This window comes from Pipistrellus hanaki (genome assembly GCF_964339955.1).
Source record: "Pipistrellus hanaki genome assembly, chromosome: 13".
Taxonomy (NCBI): Eukaryota; Metazoa; Chordata; class Mammalia; order Chiroptera; family Vespertilionidae; genus Pipistrellus; species Pipistrellus hanaki.
In genome coordinates, this window is record NC_140515.1 from 31153289 (window position 1) to 31172469 (window position 19181).

Consider the following 19181-nt stretch of genomic DNA (forward strand, 5'->3'; position numbering starts at 1 on the left):
ACAAGGTAGGTACTGTTATTATCCCTTTTCACAGATAAGGACACAAAGGAACAGAGAGGTTTGGTAGCACACACAAGGTCACACAGCAATCAGCAGCACAGCCAGGACTGGAACCCAGGCAGCCGAGGTCCGAGCTCCCTCCTGTGTCTCATCCCTGCTTTGCCCTCTCTCGTTTCCTGTGATCCTCTTAACAACCCCTCAAGGCACAAAGTACGAGTCCTGTTTCACAGCAGGTGTGAAATTAAACCAGGAGACAATACATTTCCAGCTGTGAAAATAAAATGGCTCAGGACTTTCCTCAAATTCTTTCTGCATTATTGCATTCTGGGAAAGCTCTCCTTGGGAGCTGCGGCTGCAGCTACCTTGGTGACGCCGTCTTTCTGTTTTGTCCTTCCAGTCCACGCCTCAACCGCACGGGCTGCTCTGCGGACTCCGGACTGGCAGAAGGGCCAGGGACACATTAAGGAGGCCCCAGGTCAGGAACAGGATCAGACGGCAGAACCCCTTCGCCTAGGATTCAGCTGGGTGCTGGGGCTTGGGGGGTGGCTGGCCGTGTGCCTAACACTGTTCGCAGGAACTGTACCCAACACCTTGGGAACCCCTGGAGGGAGGACCTTCTGGCATGGCCAACACTCCGAGCGCACGCTGCTGGCTCCATGCCCACAAAGGAGGAAGGCACCGTTCATTGTGCTCAGTGTTCCTTCCCACAGAAGCCAGGTGAAGCCTCGGGATCTTCTGTAGAATAGTACTCTAGGCAGCACTTAGGACTTACTACCTGTCTCAGCTTCCTTGCAGCTAATTGTGCTTTGTGATAACCTTTTGGCCAATTAGCCGTAAGCAGAAACATAACATAGTATTTCTGAGACATCATTTTAAAGGGAGACAGTGTGCCCTCCCTCAGCTCTGCTTTCATCCTGCTGCCTGGAATGTGGATGCAAGGGCTGGAGCTCTGGCAGCTATTCCGGACCATGAGGCACCTTTAAGAATGGAAGTCACAAGTTGGGAAAGTAGAGCTGCAGGCGGAAAGAGTCTGGGGTACCTCATGGGGTCCCACAATATCCCTGAACTGCCCGCTTCCAGGCTGGTCTTAAATGAGAAACGAACCTCTATTCTTATTTAAGCATGTACAGTATTAGGGATTTTGGGTTGTACAAAGTCCGAGCAAACTTACACTGATATCCCCCCAACACCCACTTACCCCCCCATGTGCACTTCCAGCACGCTGTCCAATCTGCAGGCTCCTGAAACTATCAAGCTGCTCCACACCCCGAGCCTGTACCCGTTACGTGCTGTTCCTCTGTCCGAAACACGCTCTCCCCTCCTCTAGTTGGCAAACACCACTCCTCCTTTAAGGCGCGGCTCACGTGGGAAGGAAGGCTCCGGGGGAAGCTGCTTGGCTCACCGGGTTATAGTGCGCCTACCCCCCGGGTCTTCACGGTGCTCTGCGTCTCCTGCTCCGCTGTCGCCCCAGCGCCCGCTCCCGCCACCATCTGTAACCAGAGCTCTCTCGGGAAGCTCCTGGTAGCTAGGGCGGTGCCCACGCTTCCCCGGGGGCCCACACGGAGGAAGCTCCGTGAATGTCCGTAGGAAGAATGGATAACGTATGAATGAGTGTCGGGAGGGGTCACACACTCTTCTAGGCCACAAGAGCTCCAGCAGCAGCTGTAGCCAGGGGAGGGAGGCTTCCTGGAGGAAGAGGGGGTAGACAGGAGCATGGAGCTCCCTAGCGTGGGCTATGGGGCCAGGCTCCTGCCTGTGGCACAGAAATCAGACACCATAAACCCTCAGGAGATCTTTCTATGGCTTAACAGAATGTCTCCAAGAGAGTCCCCAGGCATCCCTGAGAGGTCGTGGCCCCCAGCTGCTGGATCACCAATTGGTGGTGATTGACAGGGCAGCTGTCTAAATGAGCCCCGGGTCGGGCAGGGGATGGGGGGGTCAAGCATTGTTGGAAACTGAGCTTGCTCCGCTGGCGTTGTGTAGCCATCTGGTTTGGGTCAGAGGTCTCTGGGGACAGGTTTGATTTATAGGCCTGTGTAGCCGCCCAGGCGGCATGGGGGAGGGCACCGAGAGGCCAGGGCAGGGGTGTGGGGGAGGAGGCGAGGGGGCCAGGCAGGGGCCCCTCCGAAGCTGAGCAAGCACCATGCTTTTGCTCTCGGCCTCGGAAGGCCTCAGGTTGCTTTTAATAGAGAAACACTGCAAAAGCGAGTCCTGAGAAACCCAAGAAGTCTTGGTGGGGCGCCACACCCAGGGCTGCAGCTCGGGCTGCGATCTGGGAGGAGACACGGGCCCACATGAGCTCCACGCAGGGAGGCCCTGCGGGAGGCGTGCGCAGGGCCTGTCACCCTGACGGGCCCCCTGGCCTCTCTCTGTCACCCTCCAGCGCGGCCATGCTGAGCCACGTTTTACAGCTGATGACACCACAGCGAGGGCGCAGAGATCCCCACAGCCTGGAAGGGCGGAGCTGGGATTCAAACCCCGGCCCTCTGCCTAACCTCAGAGCCTTCCCGCTCCTCGGGCCACCAGGACCGATGAGGAGGAGCCACAGAGAGAGCTGTCCGGGGACCGGTCACTAACAAGGTGGCCGTGCCTTTTTCCTGTCTGGGTTTAAAACCCCCCAATCCCCTCCGTCCACCCTAAGGTGCTCCGGCAGCTCAGAGCAGAGCTGTCAACATGGACCGAGATGATCGAAAAGGACTTTTAGAACGAAGTGGGCATCTCTCTGAGCCTTGAGGAAGGATCGCTTCAGGCAGATGCAGGAGTGGGTCTGGCCCCGGGCAGGGGGCACAGCACAAGCAAAAGTGTGGGGTGAGATCTGCCTGCTGAGACGGGGGTGCTGGCCTGCGGGCTACAGGGCCGGCTGGGCCCGGGGAGGGAGCCCACCCCCGGGCACATCCCCTCGGGCCAGCCCAGAGAAAAGCACAGCTCAGACCCCCCTCCCTGGGGCAGAGCCGGCGGTGGCCTTTCTCCTGGCAGGAGGCGGAGAACTGGGGCCAGGAGGAGCTGATGCCTCTCCTGTGTCTCCTCCTGGACATGGCCTGGGACCGAGAGAGGCCACCACCAGGGTTCTCCTAGGGGTGGTGGGACTGGGTAACATGGGGGCAAGTGTCTCCTCTGAGAAACCACGGAACACGGTTCCCACGGGCCCCCCACAGAGGCCGGCAAGCCATGTGCCTGGCACTACATGGAGCTCCTTAGACAGGATGTGTAGGGTGGCCCCACTGTCTGGGGAAGGCGCCTGGGTCTCAGGGGAGTGCCGTGGCCGGCCCAGGTCACACGGATCGGCAAAACCTGGCCTTAAACCCTCATCAAGAGAAGTTCAGATCATCACGCCAAGACTGTTGCAAGGAGAGCAGGTCTGTAAGCATCTCAGGGGCATAAAGACCTGGTGCAGCTCGTCAGCAGAGGGGAGACACCAGGCCCAAGAAAGGGAGACTTGGGACCTGGGAATCAGACAGACTCCGGTCCCAACCCCAGTTCTGGCCCTGCAACCTCTCACAGCCTCGATGACTTCATCCATGAAATGGGGATATATTAACACAAACCACTCAAAAGGGCTTAATGGAGATGTTCAACAAATGGTTCCTCTGACTTATCTTCACTGACAGTTTCGTTGGGAAGCACACTCATTTTGGGTGGGAAAGACGGCCCTCGAGGCATTCAAACTGCCCTCTCTGTTCTGCACGTCTGTGGTGGGGACTTCATGAAACACCAGAGCCGGAGCTGAGCAATGAACCCAACCATGGCTGGTGCGCAGCCGGCAATCCATCACCAACAAGCCAGCCAGGAATGTCACCTAGGAATGCAGATGAAAGCCTACCTATTTCAGCGGGGACGGGCCCGAATCACGAAACTGGACACGGGCTCCTTCCTGCCAGGCGCACACCCCTGTGAGGTGCTGGCGAAGCCCAGCTCCGGCCTCTGACCTCTGCCCTTGATTTGTTTACATGCACCAGCGGGGCGGGGGGGCGGAGCCTGAGATGGGCCAAGGGTTCAGAAAATGACAACCAGATCCAGCCAGATGCACAAGGTGTCAGGGACAGGGAGGGAGGAGCATGAGGACGCGCTGGCGGAAGGCGGTGGGCTCGGGAGGAAAGCTAAGAGCCAGCGTGGCCTGGCAGGCGGCCGCCAGCGCCCCTCTGCCCCCCCGGTGGCTCCACAGCACGGACGGAAAGCCGCCTGCGTGCTCAGGGCTGCAGGGGACATGGGAGGAACACACTCGTCGCCTTCCCCAAAGGGCCTACTGCCCACATGGAGAGAAGGGAGGGAGCCCCAGGGCCCCTGCGGACAGCCCATGATGACAAGTCAACATGCATCACCCACAGCCTCTCACATGATCCGGGCCGTACCATGTGCAAAGGGCTTGCAAGGGCCTGATCTAGTCCGTCTCCATAACAACCCTCTTTCTTGTTCCTCCCCTTTCACCAGGGGAGACAGAGACCCATGGGCTCAGGGCCTCACCCAAGGACCCAGGAAGGGCGCTGCTGCTCCCCGACCTGAACCAGGGTGTTCTGGGCTACTGTCTCCACCACAGGCTGCCTCTCCCTCCAGCAGGGCTCCTGGCCCCTGCTGCTCCCCGCACCCCCCCCCCCCGCCCATCCCCCTCCTCCAAATTCCTGGCATACCTCTTGTCGTTGCCCTCCTCATGGCTCTCCCCACCCAGGGACTCCGGCCTTCTGTAAGGTTGCCGGGGCATCTGCACTGCATCTTCCTCCCACACCCACCCCCTCATGCTGGGGGCCTGTGGCTGGGGAGCACTTGCGTGTAGGCTAGTGCAACTGAAGAGCTGAATTTTTAAAAATATTTTTATTGATTTCAGAGAGGAAGAAAGAGGGAGAGAGACATAGAAACATCAATGATAAGAGAGTCATTGATCAGTCGCCTCCTTCATGCCCCACACTGGGGACTGAGCCTGAAACCTGGGCATGTGCCCTGACGGATAATCGAACCGTCACCTCCTGGTTCATAGATTGACGCTCAACCACTGAGCCACACCAGCCGGGCTTAGCTTAATTTTAATTAATTTAAACTTAACTGTAAATAGCCACATGGCTACTGTATTGGGCAGCGCAGCATGTCAAGTGTTTGTCGTTCCCCCAGATCAGGTAAGCAGACAGTTTCTCAATATGTGACACCAATGACTAACGGCGACTCCTCAAGGTCATCTTGTCCTTCTTCTGATGGGGAAACAGAGGCACAGAGAGGGGAGGTGGCTTACCCAAGGCCATACGGCTGGTGGCCAGGTTTCCTGGCTCCCAGGCCAGTGCTCTGCCTCCTCCTAGGACTTATCTCTTTTCCTCCCTCTGTTCCATCCCAAATCAGACTCGGGGTAAAATCCAATTAGTTCAGGCAGAGAGGGCTTTTCGACCATCACACATCTGAACAACCCATTTTGGCAAAACGCCTTGAAGAGCCAAGGAAGGCTGCCCGAGCCAGTCAAAAGGGAAACAAAAGCCCTCAAACCACCACGTCCCTGCTGGGTGGCCTGCCCAGCCGGGAGGTGACATGCGCCCAGGCCAGCAGAGGCCTGTCCGAGCCTTGGGACTCCGCCATGCCAGGGGGCAGAAGGGAGGGCAGAGCCCACTTGAGCAGAACCAGCCTGGTGTCCCCTTCCAGGGTACACAGCCAGATGTGGAGAAGCCACAGCATGGTGGACAGTGGGTGGCTCAGTGGTTGAGCATTGACCTTTGACCTGGGAGGTCACGGTTCCATTCCTGGCCCAGACATGTGCCGGGGTTGTGGGCTTGGTCCTCGGTGGGGGGTGTGTATTGGGGGGGTGGGGGGGTTGGTGGTTCTCTCTCATCATTGATGTTTCTGTCTCTCCCTCTCCCTTCCTCTCTGAGATCAATAAAGATATATTTAAACAAACAAACAAACAAACAACAGCTACAAAAGAACAGCATGGGAGGGGACTCCTCAAGACCACATGGGGCCCCCCTCCCGCTCCGTAGAGGCCCCTTCTCCAGGCTGGACTGCCTGGTGGCTCTTGTAGACCCAAGGAACTCTGCGCTTCACATACACACACCGAGAGTTCTGCTTCCAGCACAATGACAAGGCGTAAAGACAAACTGCGGGCTTCCAATCAGCTCTCCCACCCGCAGGGCGACCCAGGCACGGCCCCCACACCAGCTCATGTGCAAACGGAAGTGACAATACCCACCTCCCCAAAGTCCCCCAAACGCGTCCTCTGTACAGCCGGGGACGTGTCCCCGTGGAAAAGAAACCTCACCTATTGCTTCTTTAAAAGAAGGCTGTCTGTGACTTTCCTAACGCGGTAACGGGGCTGATTTCACGGCTGGAAGGAAGGCAGTGCCGGGCCCTGCTGCCCCGAGCCCCATGGCCCTCGCCGCCCTGCACCGCGCCCGGCCTTGCTGGCCGCCCCGGTGGCCACGTGCAGGCTGGTCCCCGCCGGCTCGCTCTCCCCGCATCTTCCCACGGCGCTCACGCAGGGCTCACACACATGCCCCCTCCCCAGAAAGGGGCCACGGCAGTGGTTTAGCCACAACCTGCATCATGTCCTCCAGTTTTGTTCTCTTCAGTCACCCTGAACCAGATCTCACTTTACCAGGGCATTGGTTTTTTTGTTTGTTTTCTGTCTGTCTCTCCCCCTGAACAGTCACCGCAGCATGGCCGGTGGCTGGCACAGAGGAGGTGCTCAGAAACTAGCCACCGAGTGCCCGGAGGGCGGGTGGGAAGCCCCTCCTGCCGCGGCCGTGGCTCCTGGCCCCGGCGGCACAGGCAGGCCCTTCACCAACGCCGAGCGACAGGACGAGTGGCTGATGTCACCGTCCCCGCCCACAGCAGGGCAGCTGCCTACGCAGGACCCCGTGTGGCTGTGGAAAAGGCAATGGCTCCTTTACACACGGATCAAATCGGTTTCTAGCTCACGGGGACCTTCTCAGGAAGGAGTCCCTTCCCCGAGGTTCAGGGAGAAGCGTGCACACGCTTCCGGTTCTGTGCCGAGGCTGTGGGAGGGGTGTTCTCTCCCCAGGCCCGCCCTCCACCCAGAGGTGGGGGCTTGGTCGTCTGCTGTGTGGACTTAGTTACCCGGCCATTCGGCCAATAGACGATGACTGAGAGCCCACCCCACGCCAGGTGCCGGGACACAAGGGCAAAGGGACAGGTTAGCCCTCGCCGGCGGGAGAAATGCAGCCACTCGGGGGCTCCCGACTGCACCTACGCCATCTTGGGGGAGGGCACAGAAGTGGCACACGCAGGAACACAGGGCTCCCGGAACCCTGGCCGAGGGACTGACTTTGGGCCTTGCTTCTGTCCCTCCTGAGACCCCCCCCTCCCCCCCGGGGATGTTCCAGGAGGAAACGAAGGGGCAAATCGGCCTTTCCTAACCCAGCACCCAGCACCGACACAGGCCACACGGAGGGGGCGTCTGTCTCCTTGGCACCGGCGCTGCCAGCACGGGCCTCAGGTCCCCGGCCTGACCCAGTCCAGACGGGGCTCCTGAGCCCTGCTGCCCGGGGAGCACTCCCCACAAGCAGGCCCTGGGAATCGGGACATCACTGCTCGCCCCACACACACCCCTCCCTACACGACCTTGCACCCACCCACCCAGCAGCCTCCTCCCAGCCAGGTATGCCAATCAGCCAACTTCTGGCCGGTGCTGGATTGATGACATGATCCCCTGGGAAGCTGGTGACACACACACACACACACACACACACTCACACTCACACACTCACACACACTCCAAGGCCCACTGATTAGGTGGGAGACAGCCAACATCTGTGTCTTCCGAATTCCCCCTGAGGGATGCTGATACAGAGGCGGGTGTGCTAGGTGACCAGCAGGCAGGACCCAGCCCAGCAGCAGCCGGTCAGAGGAGGGGAAACCTCTGGCTGAACCGGAGAAGCACTGGGCCCATCAGCGGCCCCCAGGACTTTAAACAGGACCTGGGACAACACCGTCCGGCCAACAGCGAGGAGGGAGCCCTCAGGGCGCAGGGCTGGGGTCGGGGCCACCTTGACCTAAAGCCCAAGGGCGCCCACATTATGAGGGAAGAGAGAAAAAAAAATTACAGGAGAGGTCAGAAACATTTGGGGGTGGGGGTGGGGGTGGGGGACAGATCCATGGAACAGACGCGCAGCTGAGGCAGCAATGGGGTGCCTGGGCACACTCCCCTTCCTGGGCCTACCCCAGTCCTCAGGCAACCTTACCCTCACCCCCTTTCCCGAGTCTTCTGGGATGTGGCCTCCCAAAGGGGCCCCAACCAAACATCCCGCCCCGTTCTTGGCGCCTGGCCTCGGGGTGAGCACTGGGAGTGCCCCTCAGCCGTGATTCTGGCCCCTCCCTCTGCCCGTGGGACCCCGCCTGCCCCTCCTAGTGAGGCCCCGGCACCAGGCCGAGAGCGGTCACCCTCCTGGGTAAACACCAGAAGCACCCCCGCTCTCCCCCGGGGACGTCCTGGTGAAATGCACTGTGAGGGAGAAACACCAACATCAGCAAGTAGGCCAACATCTGGAACGTGGCTGAGGCTCCCCATGGCTCGACTCACACACTTCCCCTCAGACGGTTCTAAGCCGAGACGACCGTGTCTCTGCTGGCAGCTCTGGCCCCTGGCTGCACCCCGGTGGGGTCACTGGCCTTGGAGGTGGGAGAGAAGAGGGGCAGCAGGTGCCCCATCCCGGGTGGTCTCAGGGGCCGGCGACAGGGGAAGCCCGTGCCCATCGGAGCTCCCAGCGGTCGGTCGGGTCACAAAGTAGGGCCGGCAGCTCTATTTATAGAAGCGGCCGCCGCCGCCGGCAAAGATAAAAAGTGGGGAGCCGGCACGGCAGTATTTTCCAAGCTCACGCTGCCTCGGCTTAATTTCATCCCGGGCACATAAATCACTGAGGAGCGCGGAGTCCTGGAAGAGCGGACGGAGAAGGGCTATTAAACGGCACAGCCTTCGCTTGAGTTATGGAAGGCCGCAGACGAGCAGCCTTATTAGTGTCTGGGCTGGGCCGTAACTCACGCTAACCGCCCCCTCGCCTCATCCGAGGGACGAGACTGGGAGGATCCCAGGGCTTCCCGGCCCCCGGCGTGTGCCACCTCTCCAGTCCTTTAGGCTCCAGCCACGGCTTTCCCGAGCAGCACCCGCTCAGTGTCAGCACCCGTTCGGAGCGGCAGGGTGAGAACGCACCCGGCCTGGCTTTCTGTCTGTACTGTACTGTACTGTACTGAAGGGTGTTTCAGCGGGACCTGCCAATGCCAGCTTCAGTAAACCGGTGCTGTGGCCAGCGTGGCGTGGAGGTTGGAGACGTGGGCACTGGGGCTGGAGGCCTGGGTGCCAGCCTGCAGGTGGCTGCCCCCCCAGTGCATGCCACACGTGAGCAGCCCCTACCCCGCCCTCGGCCTCCATGTCCGTGCGTGTGAACTGGGAGGTTGGCTCCTTCTCCTCCTCCTCTGCCGGGGGACAGGGGAGCTCGTGTGCGGACAGGGCGTGCCAGCATGTGCCCTGGCCGGCGGAGGTTTCTATCGGACGATGCCCGCAGCCCGGAGCGGTGTCTGGCCTTTTGTACGCGCTCAATCAGTGATATTTAACAAAGAGCCCTTTCTCTTGGCCATAATCCCTTCCCAAACAAAGCGGCCCTCGTGGGAAACCCGTGGACAATGGTGTGGGTTGGCTTGTGTTGACCTTGGCTGGCAGCGGTGAGGACCTGGGTTCCAGGACACACGGGCTGAGTCACGTGGCCGTGGGGAGGACGGGAACACGAGGGCGGTGGGCTGGGCGGGGAAGGGAACGGGGGTCACCCTCACATCAGCGGGCCAGGAGGGGCGGTGGCAGAGCCGGGCTCGGCGACGCTGGCCTCGCTGGAACGGGGAAGCGGCCCTTTCCAGCACAGACCAAGGCACGGAGGGATAAGCCGGCTAACGTGGCTGCGGGATCAGAGTGGGGTTTGGCGGGTGGAACGTGGGACTGGGGGTCACCCCAGAGTGTGCTGGCCTGGGCCTCTGCCCACCTTCACCGGGCGGCATCATGGGCATCACCTAGGAGCTGATGAAATGCAGAACCTGGGACCCCACACTGCTTTCCTAAGTCCCAGTCTGCACGTAACAAGACCTCCCCCCTGCACACTCCCCCTCCCCAACCCCACGGCTGACTCGAAGGCACACTGAGGCTTGAGAAGCACTGGTGACAGGCCTAGGGGTGAGTGCCACCACCACACTCACTTTGCAGGTAGGAGAGAGAAGGCTGACACACTCACCAGGAAAGTCACCCCCGGGAGCTACAAAACACTGGAGCCCAGCATTACGCTGGATCCTTTAACACGGCTCAGAGTGAAGGGGACACACTGTCAGCTCACTGCTAACACGTCCACAGTGGCCTGTGAACCTCAGACGGCATTCCCACCATATCCACTAAAGGGTCAAAAACCACCCAGACCAACATGCTCGCCGGTGTGAAATCCCTCACGTTTCACAAGGTGGACCCAAATTTAATAACGATAATTGTTCCCGCATTTTAATAACGCTAAGTAATTTTACAATCGATGGGAGCTCTGAAAGTCAAAACGGGCGTTTTTTTTAAACCCACCTTTTTCAACACCTACTATTTATCAGGCACCAGCCTAGTCATGTTGTAGTGGAATGGCAAGACCCTGAGTTGAACTGCAGGGCCCGTCATGCTGCGTCCGCTTGGCCTGGGTATGGGGACAGGTGTGCCCGGCATGGCATGCAAGTCAAGGCGGGAATTGGCCACTCAGGAGGCAGGTCTTCAAGGCGATGGCAGCAGCTGATTGCCAGGCCCCCTCTCCTCCAGCCAACCGTGGCTCAGGCCTTGCTGCACTGCAGGGGAGAGAGCTAGTTGTTCAGGGGACGGGAGGCCAGTGCCTGAACGTGCATTTATTGAGCATCTACTATGTACTAAGCAGTGTATCCCAAACTTTTGACATATGTGTACCCCTTCTATAATTTTCGTAACGCTGAGTACCCCTCGTACTCATGAGAACGTAGAATTAGGCGCAGCTAAGCACGGTGCAGTGCATATCCCCACCAAACTCCGATGCAACGCGGACCCCCACCAAACTCTTCCCGTACCTCTGGGGGTACGCGTACCACACTTTGGGAAACACTTTACTAAGGGATGCTGTGGGGGTTGGCCAGGAAGGATACAGTCTCCACTTCGAAGAACTGCCACTTTCAGCAGGAGCAGCCACAGCACTAAGAGCAGCAGAACACACATAGTGTGGCCTCCTCTGGGCATGTCAGGGGCACAGGAGTCCTACTCTGCCGACATACACCTGACGTGAGGACTGACTGGATTATGCAGCTCCAAGGGTCCGAGATCAACCATGAGCTTAAACCCTCCTTAATAACAAAGTAATGCTATTCTACTGTATTTTCAACTAGAAACGGACTCATTCACAAGCATTCCTCGGGTGCCCGCGATGAGCTCGGCACTGGGCACGCTCCGATGGGCAATGCTGGAGAAGCTTCAGTTCTGCATCGGTTTTAAGACCCACAGCAACTCTGCGAGGTACGCATCATTATTCCCATTGCACAGGTGGTAAAACTAAGGCTCCGGGGTGTTGATTTGGCAGAAGGGGGTAAGACGTGGAATTCAAATCAAGATCAAAAGTCTATTCTCAAAGTCTGGAAACTGTCTCACGTCCAAAACTAGGGGATGGAATAATTAAATTATGATACAGCCGTACCACGGACACCCATGTAGCTGTTAACAAAGAAGGAGGCAGCTCCATGCTAATCACATTAAACAATCACCAAGATAGATATGAAGAAAGGAAGTGAGAGGCAGAGCCATGTGTGCAGCATGATCACACCTGTGTAAAATGTCCGTGTCATACAATCCTGGCAGGACACACGAGAGACTGCTGACTGGGGCTGCCAGCAGGGAGAGGAGTGGGGGAGCTGTGGGGGGTGTGGGGGTACTTCACTGGCTACCCTTGGGTAGGGTTTAAACGTGCCGCCATGCACACGGTTTCCCTCTGAGAGGTAAACGCATCCTATTTTTAAATCCTTCTCTGTCCACTTTCCCACATATGCCTCCCGAGTCACCCTCTGTGCCCTAAGCAGCTTCATCTCCGTCCGGGGAAAGAAAGCAGACCCACGTGAAGAGTGAGGGAATGGGGCGAACAGGGGGAGAACTCAGTGCTGACCGGAGGGTGCAGGGGACAGAGCCCTGGCTGAGGGCTGGGGGGCGGGCCGGATTCGGGCAGCATCACAGGGCAGGGGGTGAGGGGGAGCCCAGGCTGGCCCCGGTGAGGAGGGAAGAGGAGCCGAGTCCAGACGTCAGCAGGGCTGTGAGGACCGTGCCACTCGGGAGACACCAGGGAGCTGAGCAGGAAGGTCAGGAGTTCAGCGCAGACCGGGAGGGAAGCTCTGGCGAGGGCATGGTGTCCTTGTGGCCATCCTGGAAGACAGCTCTCTCTGGCCCTCATCAATCCCGGGAACCCTGGCTGGCCGCCAGCCTCCTCTGCTGAGCCATCGCGCCAATAAATAGTTGTTGGCAGATCAATTAAACCATCTAGGAACTGCGTCTGGAAACACGATTTCCCCGGCTCGATGCAGGCAGACAAGTCTCTCTGCCAGTCAGGCCCGAGATCCCACGGTGCCCACTCTCCACCCTCAGAGAGTCAGCCCAGGACACCGGCACCTGCTCCGTGGAACCGAGCCCTGAGCTGTGGGCGGAGTGGAGGCAGGGCTGGCCCAGGCCGCGGGGCGGGCATGGGAGCGGTTATGACCTGGGTTTAAGTATAGCTCTGCTACTTGGGCAAATTCTTCACTTTCCAAGAATCAGTTTCCTTTTGTAAAAAGGGGATGATAACAGTCACCTTGCCTCAAGGTTTATTGTGTGACACACACACACACACACACACACACACAGGACAAAAGAATAAAATGAGCCCAACACTTGGCCTAAGGCACAGAACGTGGGTGGTATCTTTTAAAAGGTATAATTAAATTACTATGACCCTCAAATCAAAACCGCTCAGGACTCCAAGCCTGCTTGTCTCCGTCTGTGGCTCCTCTCCACTTCCTATGTCACTCACATACCACTCACCACCCAAGAACGCCAAGACGGGAGACAAAGCCGGTGTGTCAGCCCTCCTGGCAGCCAGCACGGAGGAGGAGCCGGGAGCATGAGCCCAGGATCCATTCCTGAAACCAGCCCAGAGCGGATTCCAAAGGCCTGGCCCACCCCAGGGGCCAAACCTCACAGCAGTCGGGACATTTTCAGCGACATTACCCCGTTAGCAATCAAAGCGTGCCTGATTCGTGGCCACTGCTTGGGCTCCCTGTATGCAACTGGCTGTTTGGAGCACCCAGAGGAGCTCTCCGCTGAGCCAAGAGCTTTGGGTGCTGGGAGGGAGGAGGACGCACAGGGACAGCCTCTCGGGACCTCCCGGAACTCACAGCTAAAGGAAAGGGTCCCGCCCTTTGCTGCACCTGGACGGGGGAAGCAACTTCTTCGGTCCGTTCTCTTCCTGCCTTGTCTGCAAACGGCTCCACAAGGGACCCACTGGCCCAGTCTGCCGGTGTGAATCCTGCGTCCCTCAGTTCCTAGCTGTGTGAGCAACTGACTCAAGCTCTCTGCGCCTCAATTCTTCATCATTAAATGAAGATGGTATAATAATACAGGTATTAAGCTCACAGGGTTGTCACCAGGACTGAGTTAGGATTTGTAAAGTGCTTAGAATGCAGTCCAGCACGGACTAAGCACTGTATTAGTTTTTGCTGTCATTATCGTGTTTCCCCGAAAATAAGACATCCTCCGAAAATAAGACCTAGCGCAACTTTGGGAGAAAAAAATTAATATAAGACACTGTCTTATTTTCGGGGAGACAGGGTATATACGTATCCGTTATTGCTGCTGTCATAATTTGGGCCCTGGACCCCGTCTTCGCCTGGAGACAGCTTGCCCGTTTGCCTGGCCTCGCTTCCGTTCTCAGCTCACTCGGGGAGCAGAGGCCCCGGGAGGCCTGCAGCTCTTTAGAGCAAACCCCAGGTGCTGAGCGGCTTCCCCCGCATTTGCAACGGAGAGAGCACTTCCGGGAGCTCTTCCCTCAATGAACACATGCTTCAGAGTTAAATGCAGTTAGCGCTTTCTAAGTCTTGCTTTTACGGTCATAAATATTCAAAAACTGAGGAAATGGGATAGCTTACTTTAATCACATTAGAGGAGGAGAAGCCTCTACCAAGGCCATTTCTGTTTTCATCCATAAGCGAACCCCAGGACCCGGCCCCGCTCACCTAGTTAATCAAAGCAGGGAGCACGGATGGCTCTGTGCCTGCCAGCTCTGTGCTGGCGAGCTTTACAAAGGAGGACAATGGGTTCAGAGGGAGGAGGTGATCGTTGCCCCTGGCCTCCTGGAGGGCGCTGGGCTCTGGGAGGGCCCTGGGCAGAGTCCAGCCCCAGGATCTCTGCTCTGGAGCCTGTCTCTAACTGCGGCCACATCCCAGGAGGGTCTGGGTTTGGGGACCCGCCATCATTCCACAGCCTCTGTGGACTCAGAATTCTCATGCACAGAATCCCACCTTGGGTCCCTGCCCAGAGACTCCCTAGGGCCAAACCCTTCCCGCTGCCCAGGGTCCCACAGGTGGACTTCAGCCCAGGTCACCAGCTATAGGCATCGCAGAGTCCCTTCCCAAGTAGCTCCTGCCAGACTCCACCGCAGCCTGCGCTATGGCCCATCCTATAGTCAGGTCTTGTCCCACTGACCATGGGCCTTCAGAAGCCCGGAGAAGCTGACCTCCCCTTTCTGCAGGCAGACCCTGCCTGAGTCAGAGAACAGGACCCCTATCTGGGGGGCAGGCCAGTGGCACAGCAGACCAGCCAATCTTGTCACCGAATGGGAGATGCCATAGGCTCACATCCCATGGCACCCTGAACTCCCCTGGAGTCCTGGATGGGCATTCCAGCTTCAGCCCACCCGGGAAAAAAATCAGGGTGGAGGATGGAACACTCCAAACTTCAGTCTCGAGTTTCTTTAGCCACCCGAAGGATCCAGGAGTTCACAATGCTGTTCTTCCCCACACAGACCCCTGCCCCCAGCAGCACACCGAGGAGGACCCCGTGGCTAGATTGCTCCAATCCTATCGTGTGTGGGAGAGCCGCTGGCTGCAACCTTGCTAGCACCTTAGCTTTGAACCTGAAAACCAAGTACCAGGTGATACCCAAGTGTGAATCAATGCCCAGGAGGAGGCCCACCTCGGGGGGCCCGGCTGTTGGCTCAGGTAGCTCCCACAGGGTGTCAATGCCAGCCTTTCATCACAGCTACCATATTATTGGTGCCCCCACACCAGATCTCACCGTAGCTATGCAAAGGGTCTGATACTGTCCCAATTTACGGATGAGTGAAATGAGTGGCAAGGCATTGGAGTGACTGTCGCACCAAAGACACAAGGAGGCAGCCACTTTTCCAAAGACACAGTTAAGGATGCAGTTGGAAATAAGGCAGATCAGACTCAAGAGCCGTACACCAGGCCCACCTGTCTAGCCCGGGGATTGATTCTGGCAAGTACGTTTCCCAGTTCTGATTTTAGCAGAGTGTTGTTGGTGTCGGTTTCCTCAGCCCTGACGTGTGCCCGGTCCCCATGGCCCGACATTCTCCACAAGGCACTGGGGATGACTAAACCAGCCTTCCCAGGACACACTCGTCTGCTCCCGGATTTAACCCGTTAATCAGAGCAAACGGAACAACACTGTGCCGTTCAACGGCAATCTCAGTCCGGCAACTAGAAAAACAAAATGCGAACAAGAATGCCACGGGTTATACCAGAGAGCTGAGCATACCAGCCACGTGTGATGGCCTGAAACCCTTAACACTAACCCACCCTGCATGTAGTAAGTATAAATCTTACTTGAGTAAAACCTTGCTCTTGGCTTTTCTTGAGTGTTACCCTCAGTCCCTCAACTGAGGAGGAGAAGCGTGAAAAAAAGGGAGGGCTCCAGAGGGTGGCACACACGGGGAGACCTGGTACCAGCTCTCTGTAGCCCCACCCTTCAGTGTCTCATCGCTAAAATGGGGACAATCATGGCTCTCATTTAAAACGAGTAGAGTGAAATGCTGGCGTTCAGCACCCACCTCCGTGAGTATATGAGGGCTGTGAGCTTTATCGGGGTGCGGCAGGACCTCTGATTGGACAAGGAGTGTGCGAGCCCACAGGGTCCTGCATTGTTACGGGACAGACATCCTTGTGCCCCTCTGTCCAGAGGCCACCCTGCCTCCAGGGGTGACTCCATCCTAAAACCAGGAACCACTTTTGGGACTGCGGCCTCGCAGGATGACTGAGTATGTTCGATGCCTTAGAACTGTTAGGAGTCAAGCCCAGGAGCCTACGGGCTCGTCTGCAGCCTGCAAGGGTGTTTTGTTGGCCCACGTGCTGTTTTCAGCAGCGACCAACTTTAAGACTGTGGTAGCTCACACAAAATCTAGATTTCTGGGTCCTCTTGAAAAACCAGAAGATTCTGCAACATGCAGCTCTCCTTCCCATTGAGCCGCTGATCGGCCAGAGAGCAGAGGCAACTGTCCCTTTAACAGACAGGTCACCAGGAAGAGCCGGAACCGGGGTGTTTAGCCCCACATACAGCAGGTGGCCAATAAATGATAGCTGTGATCGTTACTTATTATTTATCAGTAACTTCCGGGCATGGCGCTTAAGTACGGGGACTGTGCCTTCTAACCGGCCACTCCCCTTCTGCTGTGAGCAGGAGGCCGGGCACACGGGAGACCTCGTTTTGCATAACTTTCATACAGGCCTGAGGATTCAAAGTCAGCATCCACACTCAAAACCCTTAGTAGGCCGAAACCAGTTTGTCACAGCGGATAGAGCGTCAGCCTGCGAACTGAAAGGTCCCGGGTTGGATTCCTGTCAAGAGCACGTACCTTGGTTGTGGGCACATCCCCAGTAGGGAGTGTGCAGGAGGCAGCTGGTCGATGCTTCTCTCTCATCGATGTTTCTAACTCTATCTCTCTAACTCTCCCTTCCTCTCTGTAAAAAATCAAGTAAAAAAAAAAAAATATATATATATATATTTAAAGCCCCTATTAGGTGCCAGTCACTCTACTAATGACTTCACCTATGGTATTATCTCATTTGATCTTCACCACAGAACACAGCAGCCCTAGCCATAATTACAAACAGTGGGGAAATTGAGGCACCAGGATCACAAAGCCAGCCAAGGAGAGATAAGACTCAAACCCAACCGCGTGTCTGCAGCGTCCATGTCCTCACCACACTCCGCACACCACGGCAGGGTCACCCCACGGTGCGGATGGATGGAGGGCAGGGCCTCTCACCTGCGTCCAGCCTCCCTCGCCGACCTCCCCCTGCACCCTCCCCCGGAGCCAGGCCGACCCCAGGATGCACTTACGGTCCAGGCCGTTGATGTAGCGCATGGTGACCTCACAGTGGCCCCACACGGCGCTCACCACCGGGTACAGCTTCTTGCCCTTGAGGCCGCGGAAGGCCACGCCCAGGTACTGGCCGTCCACCACGAAGCTGAGCGTGCCCTCGTCCATGTCCAGCACCACGAGCAGCGAGTCCGGCAGCGCGAAGGCCTCCTCGGGCCCCAGGAAGGCCGGGTAGGCCACGCCGGGCCGGTTCTTGCCGTCGTGCAGGAGGCGGCTGCGGCCCAGGTCCCAGCCCCACGACTCGGCGTCGCTGCCCACCAGCGCCGTGTAGCCCACCGAGTGCAGCGGCGCGCGCGCCGTGGCCACGCCCACCACCGCGTGGGTGCCGCGCTGCCGCGCCGGCCAGCGGATCTGCCAGGCGTGCAGCCCGCGCGCGTGGCCCACCTTGCCGCGGATGCCGTCCGTGCTCTGCGCCACCGGGTGCCGGTGGAAGGTCAGCCGGTCGTCGTCCTTGACGAACACGTTGAGCGAGCGGTCCTCGGGGTTCCACGCGTGCCGCAGCTGCGCCGCCGGCCCGGCCGCCGGCATGTCCAGCAGCTGGTCCAGCCGGGCCGGCCGCTCCGGCTCCGCCCCGCGCAGCTCCCGCTTGTTGGCGGGCCGCAGCGCTGCCGGCTCGCGCACCTCCACCGACTTGAGGCTCCCCGACAGCTTCTGGCCCATGGTTCACTCCCAGGAGGGGCTCAGGCTCAGGCCTCCGCTGCTGCTACCTCGTGGGAGCTGCCACGCCCCGCTGCCAGGGATGGGCCGGGGGCCTGGGCACCACCAGGCTGCCGGACGGTCTACCACCTCCACAGCCTCTGCCGGGCTGGGGCTGGGGCCCAAGCTCCTGGAAGGAAGCAGAGGGCACAGGTGTTAGCACAACAGCATCGATGCCATGGACGCCCATGCCTTGGCTGAGCCCTTCACCATGCCTTTATAATAATTCATGCATCTGGGGCTTACCTAATACGTGCCGTATGCCAGACACTGTTCTAAAAATGATTTACATGTATTAGCTTATTTAATCCTTAAACCACCCCATGACATATACACGACTCCCAAATTAGAGATGAGAAAACCAAAAGAGGCGGGGTAAGTAATTCACCGAAGTCCTACAGCTAAGAAGGGGCTGCTGAACCAGGACTCAAACGCAGGCCACCTGGCTTCAGTGTCCATGGTCTGTCCTTGGAGCAGTCCCAGGTCATTTTTTTTTTTTTTTTTTTTTAGAAATGTGGACTAAACCCGGAGACGTTAAGTGACTTGTCCAAGACCACTGAGGCTGGAGAGGAGCACAGGTGCCTTTGATTCCAGAGGACACGCCCCGTGCCAAGGCTGGGGGCACAGCTGCCTAAGACATGGGGGCCGGAGACACAGAGGCGATGGCCCCTCATCTCCTGTCCCTGGCTGGCCTGGGGAGCTTACATAGCATCTAAAGAACAGTCAAGCCCTAACCGGTTTGGCTCAGTGGATAGAGCGTCGGCCTCTGGACTGAAGGGTCCCAGGTTCGGTTCCGGTCAAGGGCATGTACCTTGGTTGTGGGCACATCCCCAGTGGGAGGTGTGCAGGAGGCAGCTGATCGATGTTTCTCTCTCATCGATGTTTCTGGCTCTCTATCCCTCTCCCTTTCTCTCTGTAAAAAAAAAAAAGCAACAAAATACATTTTAAAAAATAAAAATAAAAAAATAAAGAACAGTCAGTGTTGAGAAGTAAAGACACAGGGCGAGGATCCAGCACGATCACCCAGGGACATGGAGATGGACATAAGGCAGCCATCTGAGGATGAGGTGGGGTCTCCATGGGAAGACGAGCAGGAAGCGGGGGGATAAGGGA

General features: G+C 58.0%; 2 protein-coding genes across 2 annotated transcripts in view; both read right to left on the reverse strand.

The window, feature by feature from the left end:
- Nucleotides 1-19181, reverse strand: part of CLSTN2 (calsyntenin 2) — a 908802-nt gene that overhangs the window by 76572 nt on the left and 813049 nt on the right. The window lies entirely within an intron of this gene.
- SPSB4 (splA/ryanodine receptor domain and SOCS box containing 4) overlaps nucleotides 1-19181 on the reverse strand; it is a 68479-nt gene that overhangs the window by 34868 nt on the left and 14430 nt on the right. Inside the window, exon 2 of the mRNA XM_084901805.1 lies at nucleotides 17333-18198. Within this exon, the coding sequence (XP_084757931.1) occupies nucleotides 17333-18032 (700 nt within the window). The 5' untranslated portion in view covers nucleotides 18033-18198. The remainder of the gene's footprint in view (nucleotides 1-17332; nucleotides 18199-19181) is intronic.